This window comes from Ammodytes marinus (assembly GCF_949987685.1).
Source record: "Ammodytes marinus genome assembly, chromosome: 14".
Lineage (NCBI taxonomy): Eukaryota > Metazoa > Chordata > Actinopteri > Uranoscopiformes > Ammodytidae > Ammodytes > Ammodytes marinus.
In genome coordinates this window covers 11,072,672-11,086,821 of record NC_137218.1, presented here as the reverse complement: position 1 = coordinate 11,086,821, position 14,150 = coordinate 11,072,672, and the positions used below count along the sequence as shown (strand labels likewise).

At 40.8% G+C, this 14,150-nt stretch overlaps 1 protein-coding gene across 2 annotated transcripts; it reads right to left on the bottom strand.

Annotated features, from left to right (window-relative positions):
- Nucleotides 1-5,039: 5,039 nt before the first annotated feature.
- Nucleotides 5,040-13,825, bottom strand: LOC307261107 (NEDD4 family-interacting protein 1-like). 2 transcript variants are annotated; one of them, XM_080041556.1, is made up of 7 exons: nucleotides 13,668-13,825; nucleotides 11,465-11,555; nucleotides 10,694-10,824; nucleotides 7,414-7,501; nucleotides 7,121-7,245; nucleotides 6,745-6,811; nucleotides 5,040-6,207 (listed from the first exon to the last, which is right to left on the bottom strand). In XM_080041556.1, exons 1-7 carry the CDS (start codon nucleotides 13,695-13,697, stop codon nucleotides 6,095-6,097), a joined length of 645 nt encoding a protein of 214 aa, XP_079897682.1. In that variant the 5' UTR covers nucleotides 13,698-13,825; the 3' UTR covers nucleotides 5,040-6,094. The 2 variants fall into 2 exon arrangements, with proteins under 2 accessions (XP_079897682.1, XP_079897683.1); XM_080041557.1 differs by having other exon boundaries at nucleotides 10,706-10,824.
- Between the last annotated feature and the right edge of the window lie 325 nt (nucleotides 13,826-14,150).

Genomic DNA, 14,150 nt, shown 5'->3' with positions numbered 1-14,150 from the left:
CAGGCCATAACCTTTACCCTCAGCTTTTTTAGCAAGCCACTGGTCGTCTTGGAGGTGTGTTTGGGGTCGTTATCATGTTGCAATACCACCCTGCGGCCCAGTTTACGAAGGTTGAGTGCACATGGTCAGCGTCGTACACAGAGGTTGGCTTTGGAAAATAGACGTATGAGTGCTGCCAGCATTGCTGAAGGGCTTGAAGGGGCGGGGGGTCAACCTGTCAGTGCTCAGACCATACGCCGCACTCTGCATCATACTGGTCTGCATGGCTGTCATACCAGAAGGAAGCCTATTCTAAAGATGATGCACAAGAAACCCCACAAAAAGTTTGCTGAAGACAAACAGACTACGGACATGGATTACTGCAACCATGTCCTGTGGTCTGATGAGACCAAAATACATTTATTTGGTTCAGATGGTGTTAAGAGTGTGGAGCGGCAACCAGGTGAGGAGTACAAAGACAAGTGTGTCTTGCCTAGAGTCAAGCATGGTGGTTGGAGTGTCATGGTCTGGGGCTGCATGAGTGCTGCCAGCACTGGGGATCTACAGTTCATTGAATTCTAACATGTACTGTGATATACTGAAGCAGAGCATGATCCCCTCCCTTCATAAACTGGGCCGCAGGGCAGTACTGCAACATGATAACGACCCCAAACACCCCTCCGAACGACCACTGGCTTGCTAAAGAAGCTGAGGGTAAAGGTTATGGACTGGCCAAGCATGTCTCCAGTCTTAAACCCTATTGAGCATCTTTGGGGCATCCTCAAACGGGAGACGGAGGAGCGCAAGGACTCTAATATCCACCAGCTCCTTGATGTCGTCATTAATGGGTAGAAGAGGGTTCCAGTTGTAACCTGTGAAGCTCTAGTGAACTACATGCCCAAGAGGGTTAAGGCAGTGCTAGAAAATAATGATGGCAAAACAAAATATTGACACTTTGGGCCCAATTTGGACATTTTTTCTTAGGGGTGTACTCACTTTTGTTGCCAGCAGTTTAGACATTAATGGCTGTGTGTCGAGTTATTTTGAGGGGACAGTAAATTTACACTGTTATACAAGCTGTACACTGACTACTTGACATTGTATCAAAGTGTCATTTATTCAGTGTTGTCGCATGGAAAGATATAATGAAATATTTGAAGAAATGTTAGGGGTGTACTCACTTTTGTGAGATACTGTATATGAATTATTATGCGAATATGTGGGCAAATGCATTTTTCAATTGTGATAAAACCCTTTTTTACTGTGTTTGCATGTACTATTCTTCTCTGAACATTATGAGAAGAAAATGTCTCTGTGTCTAATATCCCTTTGATTACATCTCGGTATGTATCTCATAACATCACTAAATGAACGGCCTACAGTTGTTTTCAGAGCCAAACCTTTCAGCAACTTGACTCTGATTTTTATGAATGAACGGCTGACATTTTTGCCCTGCTGGTTGACTGAAGACAGGGGAAGAGAGAAAAAGTCTCAACGTACAGTATGATTCACCACAACAAGGTGTTAGGGAGGGGGTGGTGATGTCATTGGTGGGGTGTTGGGGGAGTCATCAGTGAGTCAGAGAGGGAAGAAGAAGAAAAAAGAGGAGGAGGTGGAGGAAGAGGATAAGGAAGAGAGGTGGGTAAAAAAAAAGGAGCACATGTGGAGGTGGGGTACCTGCTGTGGGTGACCCATGGTAACAGGCAATGCTGGCCTGTGGATGACTCACCACTGCTTTACCAGCCTTACACACACACACACACACACACACACACGCACGCACGCACACACACACACACACACACACACACGCACACGCACGCGCACGCACGCGCACACACACACACACACAAACACACAAAGGGATGCTCATGCCATTTCACCGTGACACACATACATGTTAAAATAAATTATAATGTCATGCATGGCATTAGAGGCATGTAGACATCCACGCAACATAAACACACGTCGCCTACAGGAAGCTCACAAACGCACACACGCCACATGAAGTGCAGGGAGAGGAGGAGGGGAGGGTCAGGATGACTCACACATCAATGATAACACCCCTCCCCCTGCCACAATCACACACACACACACACACACAAACGAACGAACACACACAAAAGGACATATCATTTGGATGCAACCCACATCCTCCCCACATCCTAGGGAACCTCCCATGTGAAACTCAGAGTGACAGCAGGACGCCTCATCCAAATGCAAGTGATGGGAATTCTCTGGCAGTATACCACAACTTTAAATAAATAAGGATAGTGTATATTTTGTTTTAAATTTAAACGTTTGCAGTGTAGTGATCTAGTCTTAAATGTGTTTAAATAATTAATTGTAATATATCTAAATCCGAGCTTGGTGGAGATGGTCATTAGGATTTGGAGGTGTGATACCACTCTCATGTATATGAGTGCTAAACAGCTCAAGCTAGCAGCCAATAAGCCTTCGCTTAGCATAAGAACTATAATAAGATATCTATAACATTTTAACATGTCACAATATGAAAGGTGCAGGTGTAAATAATACAATAAAACAATGTCTGAATTCCATTTAGCTTCCCCAGTTTCAGGCTGGAGGTATTTCCCTTAGGCCTACTGTGGTAAGTCCAAATGTCTGCTTGGGAAAGGGCGTATTCTAAGTAAGTCAAATGTTTTATTAAATCCAAATGTCAAAAGCAGTTCACTCAATCAGTGCTTATTAAATCTGTAGCTAACTTACAGTAGGTGGAGTAAATCACTCAAATATGAAAACTGTACGTTATTATTTTTTTCTTTTCTTTTTTTTAAATAATACCTACCAGAGATTTTTTTTTCTTTGCAGAATTTTTTTTAAAAAGAGACTTGTATACTACCTCTAACCTGTAGAGCAGTATTGTCCTGTTGAAAGAGCCATAACAACACAACCTTTGAAAAAACCTGAGCAGTGTTTGAAGGAACAAGCCGTTTACCCTGCCTCCATTATACTTGTTCAGTGTACAGGCTTTTTGTCTCAAACATGTCGCATGCCTTTTATCAACTATTGTAAATCCAAAGAAATTGTCTCGTCTCGCACAAAGAGTCTTTCTAACAGAAGCCAGAAAAGTAGAGAACGCCTTTTATGGAAAGATGGCTAACTCCCAGGATCTCTGTAAATCATAAAACCTCCTCTTATCTTTTGATAGCTAAAACATGCAAGCAGCGCAGGCACTTGGCTAGCACACATAATTCCCATCAATTACTCCGAGAAAATACTTCCGTCTCTGTAAATCGAGGGCAGCTGACAAGACACGGACGGCTCTTGGCACAATGGGGTTATTTTATGAATGACATCTGGATAACAAGAACACCTGCACCGGGTGACCCCGCCGGAGCAGCGGAGGAGGGATGACGTCACGGAGGGGGTTCGGGGCTGCACTGAGGCTGGATTTGTAAGATGTGTCGAGAAGATAAGGAATTTAGTTGTGTGTGTGTGTGTGTGTGTGTGTGTGTGTGTGTGTGTGTGTGTGTGTGTGTGTGTGTGTGTGTGTGTGTGTGTGTGTGTGTGTGTGTGTGTGTGTGTGTGTGTGTGTGTGTGTGCTTTAGCAGAATTTACAGCTGGAAAACTGTCAGCAGTTGAACCTGTTTGCACCTGGCCAAATGGAAGTTTGTTTTTCCAAGGTCAACTGGTGACGTGGTGGTTCAGTGGACCGGTGTTGATGGTCTGCCATATGACCTTTTCCCCATAGGCCTTTTGCTCTCCCCCCACTGTTACAAGGCTATTTAAGCTGTGTTAAAATCTTACCAAAATCAACAAAATAAATGGTCTTAAATTACTCAAATGGTGAATTTTCTAAATCTGAGACTTGTTAAAGTTAACATTTTAAGCCCAGAGCTACTGAACATCTGTCATTTTGGAGCGACAGCTGTTTCTGTTTTTCCAGAGTGCTTAATGCAACAGAAGCAACGACTTCAGGAAATGTGATTTTCAAAAACCAACAGTGGCGCTGGTAATCGGAGGTAAACAACGAGAAGATGCTATAGCTCATAGAAGAGGGAAACTTTTTTTGGGAAAAAGCCAAACATTTAACCAACTAACCCATCAGTTTCCTGTAATCTCATCATGTCACTCACAACAATTGTACTGTAAAAAATATGCACATGGCGTGAGTTTAGAATGATTATTCCTTCTATAGGCCTACACTACAGCATAGTGCCTATCATAAGGCAAAGCACATCTTTAGACTGGATTTATGCAAGCATGAAAATCTGCTTACCTTGACCTCTATATTATGCTCCTAGGAGTAGTTAAATCGTGTGCTGTAAAAATAATCATTTGAGCGAATTGAGAATGACAGGTCCCCCCCTCCCCTCCTGTGCCCTGTGTAAGATGACCTGAATGAAGCCAATGCCATATCAAGTATGCACCACTAGAGGCCAATATGCAGCCACCGTGGGGTGCACTGCACACAGACCAGCCAGATGAAGTGACACACTATAAAATGTTCCATTGAAACCAAAGACTGTTTCAGTGGGTGTGACATGTCTTCCAGGTGGGGTGACCCTTCACATCCTGTTCCAACTGCAAGGGAAAACACTGCTGACATGTATAATTAGCCAATGCCAGTAAATCATTTAAATACTAACACACACCCACACATACATGTATTGTGTGTTAAATTTAGCAGGGCTAAAAGTACCTTCTTGTGTCAGTAACCGAACATTGTGGTAAATAGGCTTCTTTTCTCTGTGGCTTAAGGCCCCAAGCCTCCACACTCAAGGTAGATTTTTTATTTTTTTTTCATGTTCAGTAATGTCATGAAGGTGAGGTTGAGTTCAAATAAACTTGACTTAAGTCTAAAACATTAATAAATCCTATGTTAGGAGTAATTCCAGTCAAATACAGCAGCCACAGAAATAGCTTGTCCTGTTAGTTAATATACTCATGTTTAAACAGCTCTCAGATGTCAGTCTATATGTTAAATCAACATCATTTGGTATCCTGCAGCCGAAGCACTAGCAATACTAAAATGGCTGCTATGTAAAACATTTATCTTTTGATAAATAACACAACTCCAAAATTGACTTTTTTTTTAACCACTTTAATTCCAAACATTTGCGAAGCCAGATACTTTAAATTATCACAATTAAAAAGAATAATTTCACTTCCAATTGAATGAGGGCAAAGAAAAATAAAAAATCTTATATTTCATTGTTATGAAGGGGTGCGGGGGGCCTCTCTGCTCTGTATTAGTAAAGTCCTTGTTCTTTACAGGGCAGGGTTTCCATATCACATCTGGCACAATCATTTCTTCCGTATTGGAAACCAATTGGGTACCAGTGACTAAGATAGGGTGATATAATTATAAATGTACCTTGAAATGTATAATTGCACATCTAAATCCAGATAGAGACTATCAGCTTATTCCATCCCTATCACGGTGTCTTTGAGCGAGGCAGTGATCCCCAGCCTGTTGAAAAAGCTCTGTGACTACCCTACACTTTCCATTCTGCTTTACCTCTCAGGTAGCTGACATACATATCATATCTATAAAGGAAGCAACATTCCCGATTACAGTCTGTTTGTGTAAGCATGGCCAAATTCCTATACACACACGAGGAAAATTGCAGTAGGGGAAACCCAGCCCTTGATCTTCTCTACATGTGATCCTCAACTTTTTGAGCCCCTAGGTTAAAACACACAATAAATTGATGCTAGATGTTATTTTACAACCCCCAAAATTAGACACACTGACCCCCTGGGTTGAGAACCACCACTATCACTGGTGAAAAAAAAATAACAAACAAGACCGCCCCCTGGTGGCTAAACAGCAGAATAGGGCATGCTGCAGCTCAGAAAAAATGGTAAATAAGGCATTCATTTATACATCACACACTTCATAATTGCAAAATAGCACTTGACAGTTCACCACTAACAACTCAAAGGGGTATTCACGTATTTCTTATAGCATTCACTATGTTACACCAAGGGTAGGGGCGGACAAAAGACGTTGAATTGTCCAAATCATGTCAAGTGGAGGAGGAGAGTGAAAGGAGTTATTTTTCTACCCGTTTGATTGGATAAACCCAGACAGTACGACTCACTGAAAATGAGGGAAAATGATGATGAAAAATGATAGGTTGTGAGCTCAATAGATGAAGAGGACTCGGGTGCGGGGCATGGCGGGCATGGTGGACAAGGTGTCGGCCATCTTGCGGATTCTGGCGTAGTTGATGAATCCTCGAAGAAAGAGCAAGAAGCCTGAAGAGCAGAAGAAAAATAAGGGGACAGTGAGACACGACTAGAAGTGTTATAGTACTATGAACATCAAAAGAGTCACAACTGTTTGATATGGTTCCAAGTTTTTATTAAATTAATAAACTGATCTGGCAATATAGGCATGGGCAAATTATAATACACTCATTTACACTTTAGAAAGATACAATAATGTTTTTAGCTGAACAAACATAGTTTCAGATTGAGTCCGTTGATAATTCTGTGTATGTTCATTTTTTTAATCTTACAAGAATAGCTACTGACATACACATAGTAATTTACTTTTTTTAATATGATTATATTTATTATTGCACCGTTTTCTATGTTGAAGACTATCTAGACAGCATAAAAGAAAACATTGAGAAAATTGGAATTTATCCAAATTATAATATAACAGGATTGTTTAAATGAACTTTCCTGCTGGAACTACAGTATACTGCAACTTATTTCCAGCATATGACAACGTCACACTGTTGCAATTGAGGAATGGAATGGACAGAAATTAGAAGAAATGTTACTTACCCAACACCAGGAACACCCACCACAGCCAGTACTGTCCATCAAAGTAACCAGGGAAGTATGTGGAAAACTAGAAAAGCCAACAGAGCGACAGAAATGACTGGTTAGGGTAAATATGGCCCTGCACTGGTTTCACTCAAAGGACTCCTGCCTTTTTCTAAAGAAAGTGCATAACGCGGCAAAAGTTCTCAAGAGATATTTGACATAATAGTGCAGCACTAACAAACCGACCACTACAGAAAAGAACATTAAAATACCAAAGTGGTGTTTGGGGCTCTTTGAGTTGTTTGTGCGTACATAAAAACCACATTTGATGTGTTTGTATTTTGCGCTGTGTAATGACTGTGTATTTTTCGTTTTGTTGGCTGCTTTGTCGTACCCGGACTATGAGGACCCATTTGATGAGGGAGAGGCCGAAACCTGAGATGGCCCCGTACCGGCCGGCCGCTGATGTGGTCAGACAGAAAGACAGGAAGAATCCAATCCAGTTGAACAAGAACGCCACTGTGCAAAAAGAATAAAAAAGGGAAGCAAGTGTTAGACAGGTCACTTATCTGTATCTCAACATAGAGAATATCTCATTGATGCAAATATCTGGGTAGAGAAGAGGTGAAGATGGAAGGAGACAGGTAAGGATATGGAAAGAGAAAAAATGCAAACTGGGCAACTAACTGAAAAAGGTGAGCATGAAGATGCCATCGTTTCCTATCCTCAGCTGATCGGCATCTTCAAAGTCGTCTCTGGCCACAAAATCTTCATCCTACGATTGAATAAACGAGAGGGGAAAAAAAATCAGCTATTTAAGCAATCAAACAATGTTACCACAACACAACAAGGCAATAGCAGAGCTTTCCAGGGCTTAGCTTTACTTATTTGAAACTAGGGTTGCCGCGGTGTGGACATTTTCATACCGAGTAATACACGTGCGTCAACACCGGTGTTACCGGTGTTGCCAGACAGGCGCTTATTAAAAAAAAAAAAAAAAAAAGAGTAGCCTATTATCACCGCAGATTTCAAGAGAAGACGGTCAGTCGGCTCTGTAGGCGCTTACTTTGATCTTAAACATTAGATTGCGCAATTTATTTTTGAACAAAACAAATGCTTTGTGTTTGTAGATCATTTGGTTAAATTATTGTGCAGTTTGTTCAATATGAGCCACCGGAGCCACCGTACTGTGTTGCCTCATCGAATCAGAATGCCCGGTGGGCTACTTCACTTTTACCTGTCTGTATCGGAGCGCAGTTTATTGAATGCTTGGATTAAATGCAGTCGTTTAAACTCGGTGTGATCCTTGACTCATACCAACCCATATGAACTTTCTACAGTGTTGTCAATAACTGTTGTCGTGCACTTTGAGGTGTGTCGGTGTCGCGCGACGTCATTTTACCGGGGCTTCAGCTCCGAATGTTTCGAGTGAAGCTACCACGGATAGGCTATATTTGCGGCGTAATTTCCACTGTGGACGTAACATGTCCCCCCCACTTAACAATGTATATTATTTTTTCACCGCAAGCTGTCATCGGCACGGAGCAGCAGCACCTGCCTCTGTGTAGGCGCGGTGTGTGTGTGTGTGTGTGTGTGTGTGTGTGTGTGTGTGTGTGTGTGTGTGTGTGTGTGTGTGTGTGTGTGTGTGTGTGTGTGTGTTACCTCCCGTTGCTGAATCTTCAACAGTTTGCAGACTACCTAGTTTAGCCTACGTTTTCAGGTTCCCTAGTATTGGGGTTTCATCAAAAATATTGCCAAATAGGCGCGTTTGCTTTGGGCTTTGAAGCCAAGTCCTCCGCCATCGTCATATAAACTCTCTACGGGAGACTCTACTGCTGTGACGCGGCTCTGCGCTGCACGGAGCGGAGCAGACACTTTCAGTTTCATTGTTTTCTAAATAGCCTTATTATAACTTAGATTATAAATTAGAATTTAGAGTAGCCTCTGTAGTTTTTTATTTAGCCGAATGAACTGCCGCCGTCACGCAAAATTGGACCAATTGGCTTTTATGTCTATTTTTTTTTTAGACTATCCGGTGTTGCTTGGTGTTGAGGCTCACACCGGTGGTGAGCCTCAACACCGAGTAACACCGGTAACACCTACTACCGCGGCAACCCTATTTGAAACTATTTCTAGTCTACACAGATCAATCAATATATATGATCATTGTTGCTATATTTTCCTACAAGGACAATGAGACAATATTAAAGTGAAGTGGTATTAAGCACAGGCAAGCACCAGCTAGAGGAACCCAGCTTTGCTCAGTCACAACAGTGTAACTACAACACAAACACTGCACAGACCAATGGAAGCACAATCACAACACTGCAAGCCCATTTAATATTAGTGTTACTTTACCCTACAGTGAGTCTGTACTAAGTCAAATTCAATATAGAACATGAGAAGCACAAGTACGTCTCATATAACTAATCAACTAAACAATAGCTAGCACTCTAAAGACACAAACGTACAAGATGGGTGGGGTGCTGAATGCATAAAACACTGCAGGTGCATCTGCGTAGCTATTCCAAGTAAACTTCACTATACACTCCCACCACCCCACTCCTCCCAGTTACCTCCAGTGAACTGCGAATTACATCGTCAAAAGTCTCCAGATGTTCCCTGTGCTGAGGCTGCTGCAGAGCGCAATGGCGTGCGTGTGTGTGTGTGTGTGTGTGGCAGAGAAACACAACACCAACAGTCAAAACAGGGTGGCCTCGCACGCAGTAATACGAAGGCATCACAGTGACCAATACAGATCAGTTTGATTAGCTTTCAGTCTATGTGGTTAAAGATTTTTTTTTTTTTCCCTTTCACATTTTTAACAGACAGAGTAGTTTTTAAAAAGGGCACGTCAGGTATGTATGAATATCTGATGAATTTGTGCTATTTCTGACTGAGAGACTTGTGTATGAGACAAGCCTGCTGCACACGGGAGTTAACATTACTGGTGTTCATTACTGGTGTTCTTTACAAACATTCTCCTTTCTTGCATTACATGGTTGATGGAAGTAAAGGTGTGGTTCTGCCTTTGTAAATAAATGGGATAACTTGGAAGGGGGTCACACTACGACGGAGTATTAAGGCCACGCTGAGGGAAAAACGCTCATACTATGTTGAAGTCTAGCGGATTCTTATCACTAAAGGTGGCCTTGATCCTCTGTCGTAGTAACACACACAAATGGGTTGTGTTCATAAAAGAACCGGATGTTTCCTGAAGTAATCTTTCTATTGCAGCTTTGCAAACTTTCAATGTTAATATCTTAAAACTTATGCTTCCCGCCAAAGCATTTTAAAAACCAATTGAAAACAGATGTCACCCTTGCCCAGGTCACTGACACGGGGATAAATCCAAAGGGTGCACATCATAACAGTTTCTGACCAGACCTTTCTAAATTGACGGTCCGTATACCATTACAACCAAAGAAAAACTTGAAGATGTGAGGTGGTGGCAATGTTTGAGCTTGTTGTGAAAACAGCAAGACAAAACAAACATAACCAGAGTACCTTCGGACACATTAGCTTCTGTGGCTAACTTCAGCTATGTTTACCTTGTCAAACAAACACAGGGTACACAGGGTGCACAGAGGGTAGTTCAGGAGGCCTCAGCACCTGCATCTGTGAGCACTTGTTAGACTGTGGTAATTTTGGGCTAACAAGATAACTGAATGCCATTTAATGCACGAGTGATAATAAATGATTTCTGAATGTTTATGATTCGGCAATTGTTCAAACCAGCAACAAGGGCTGCCAGCAGTTCACGTAGCAAAGACAATGCGACAATCAGATACTAGGAGTACACAAACAGAGTTCTGAAGAAGAAACTGAAAAACTTTCCGTGGCAGGGCGATAAGCAATTTCTGCTTTGCAGACAACACAGGAAGTGCTTGAGCACAAGCTACACCATATGTGAGGGTGCACTGTAAATGTGATCACAAGTCAAAAAGGAAAAAAGTGAGACACTCACTCTTCCAGTTACCAGGGGAACAGTAGTCTGAGCCTTGGTTCTTTCTGCTTCATCATAGGAAGGTAGCGTAGTCGCTACGTTGTATGATGGAGGCTTGGGGAAAGACCCATCTTCTTTGCAGTCAAAGTAGGCTGAAGAAAAAACGGCACAGTTTCAAACACAAAGGCCGATGTCTTACAAATATAATGCCTTATTTCATATATTCAGACACTTAACTAGTAACTCTAATTATAATAATTTAATTTTTTTTAACTGCATCTATTGACATTTCCAAAACTAAAGCCACTATTTAACATGTGTTCTTATTCTTTTGCTTTGTCACTGAAAAGCTCCAGGAGTGAAGAGAGGCTCAAGACATCAGAGGTGATATTGGAAAGTATGATTAATAAGACACACTGCTGTTCCGCAGGATGCTGAAACATGTATGAGCCATATCAACCATTACATTTTAACTCACTAACAAACAAACAATGCTTTGTTTGTTTGTTTGGTTCAGAGTAGCCTTTCTGATACAAATCTTTGATTCTTTCAGACTGAATTGCTAGGTTTTGAAAATATTTACTGGTTTGGTTGAACCGTTGACTGAAATACTTAATAAATATTTACTGTAGGTTAATCGGGAAATCTCTACAAGCCACATTTATTTCTGACCTATTTGATGCATAAACTGTCAATGAATTTGTCATGTTGGGGCTGCAAAGCTCTAATATCAATATTAGAGAGATAAAATAGATCCCCGCATGGAAACATCTGGATGAGTCATGGTCTTACCAGCATTGTCCACTGTGATGCTGCTGTACGGTGGTGGTGGTGCGTCAGCTGCTACCTGAGCACTCTCTTCTGTGTCCTCCTCATCAGGCAGCTACCAGAGAGAAAGGGAGAGAGAGAGAGAGAAAGGGAGAGAGAGAGAGAGAGAGACAGACAGAGAGAGAGAGAGAGAGAGAGAGAGAGAGAGAGAGAGAGAGAGAGAGCGAGAGAGAGAGAGAGAGACAGAGAGAGAGAGCGAGAGAGGGAGAGAGAAACCACATCCTGGTTTATTTAATGCTACAATGCAAGGGTGGCAGCACTGGCTACTTGCTTTGCATTTGAAAAACATGATTAACACAAACACTGTCATATTTAAAAGGAACTCAGAAACTATGCTTCAATTACATCATCAGTGGAGAGGAATGGAAACTGGGCCCCATATCTTAAAATGTTTATTTTGTTGCACGTATGTTACACAGACGAAATGAGCACCAAGGTGTTTCTCATTGCTTTTCTCCCTCACTATTAAAAGTAGAAAATAACTGTTTTTGTCTATCACTTCAGACACAGAAGCCAGTCTTGCTCTGCTACTCCCAATTCCTTAACAACAAATTAAATCCAAGCCCGAGTCAAGGTGGTACTGAATACCAAGCAGTTCTTCTGCAACACTGGGTTTGCAGTTGTAATTACAGGTTGACAACGCCTCTGTTTTCCCTTTGGTGTGGGGTAACATGTTATTGTACAGGTCCCCCATAGTTCTCTATCATTTCCTAGAAATGAACTGATACAGTATAACACTGAGGAAATGGGGACCGTGGTTGTTTTCCAAATAACAAAGTCCAGTCGATTACATATACATTTTCTAGTTCTACATTCTCTTTTCACTGTCTTTGTACTATGTATGTGTTTATTTAGGCCACAGATAGTCTATCCATGTGTATTTTACTCTGTATACATGTGCTGCTGTAATGATTGGACTTTGAATCAGAGAAGTATCTAACTCTCAACACTTTTTCTTGCGGCGTCCCTATTTAGAAGGTACCAGGTCAATAAAAACTATTTCCGACAAAGAAATAGAGAAGTAATAATAATAAGGACTAGCTGCCCTAGTAACTCCTCACTAATGAGGTTAAATGGAGGGTTTAGCAGTTAAGCTAGATGACCCCCGAACACACCCACTGCTGTGGGTCATGTGCAAACATTTACATTTGCACATAAACAGTATAAGACTGCACCTGGCATATTCAAAAGTAATCGCTAAAGAGATAAATAAATGAATAAAACTAATTGACATGCCATTAAATGCACAAAAAATTACATTAGAATTCAATGTTGGCATTAATAAATGATAGGGGCATCATAATTTACTATTTATACATATATAAATATTTACTTACCTTTGAATAAATACCTATTACTATTCACTTTCACATTATACTTTCCATTTTGTTTAATATATATATATATATATATATATATATTATTATTATTATTATTATTATTATTATTATCAGTCAGCGGCTTAAATAAATACACACATTTGAAAATTAATCCAATTGACAACTAAATGAAATGGCAAATGAAGTGTGAAAGTAAATACACGTCGTAGGTATTAATACAAAGGTAGGCTGACTAAATATAGGCCTATATAGAGAGACATTTGTCAAATAAATAACAATGTATGTCCTTAACATTTATTAATACCTACATTTATTTCTAATTACACCTTGGTGCATTTAATGGCATATTATTGCATTTATTGCGTATTTCTTATATGTTTAATAATATATTTTTAATCACTCGAGTTGCACTCCATAAAATACATTAGGTCGTCGAAACCCTTCTCCTTTCAGATACCCTTTCGACGTAAGATATTAACAATGCTAAGTATCTCATTTACAGATGGCAAGATTGCATGTGATGTCAATCAACTTCAGTGTCGTTAGCATTGACTCAATTAGCGTTGGCGTAAAGTAAGCTAGCTGGCGTGGTTTTCTAGCAGCCAGCCTCACCCGATGGAAATAATGAGCAATAAAATAGACTGAACCCTATTTGACGACAGTGACATCCATTTCCAGGAATACATCATAATAGGTCTATGCTATCGACCCACCTGGGTAAGTGTGAGCTTCCTTATTCAGTCAGATAGGGTTACAATGTTAGCGTGTTATGTTAAATGTTTAACGTGTCCGATTTTGTGATGATAGGGTTTTGTATCTGCTCATACCTGCTGATATCTGGCGCTCGGCTCGGCCATTCCCAGTTTGAACGACAGGAAATCTACAACAGAGAAGGTTCACGCCGCCGAAACACCCAAACAAAACGAAAATATAAAACCAAGCCTCGCCACAATGAAAACCGAAAAACCTGTATTCTCTCCTCTCGTCTGTGCTGAGCCCAAAGTGCTGTCAAGGTACAGGAATGATCAGCATAAAACACAGCGTTTCCTGTTAGGATTTCAATATAAAGTCCCCACTGTGCAACAAAAAATGTCGTTGCAAATACATTGAGTCATTGTGTTGTGAAGTAAAGCCCTCTAATCATTATTTTCTGGTTTATTTTGTCAAAATTACATCATGGAGAACCATTGTGTTTTTTTAAGAAACGGGATATTCCATTAGATTTTACTTTGAAAATAAAACCCGACGAGTTTCCCTTTTCCTTTTCGCTAACTTGATCTTTCTCGCCAGGCGATTGACGTCATTGGCCA

Excerpts from the sequence above, each read along its gene's own strand:
- LOC307261107 (XM_080041556.1), bottom strand. The coding sequence starts at position 13,697 with ATGGCCGAGCCGAGCGCCAGATATCAGCAG. Across the intron at positions 7,502-10,693 it reads TTCCCCTGGTAACTGGAAGA|GATGAAGATTTTGTGGCCAG; the intron begins GTGAGTGTCTCA and ends ATTCAATCGTAG. Across the intron at positions 7,246-7,413 it reads CTTCATGCTCACCTTTTTCA|TGGCGTTCTTGTTCAACTGG; the intron begins GTTAGTTGCCCA and ends CTTTTTGCACAG.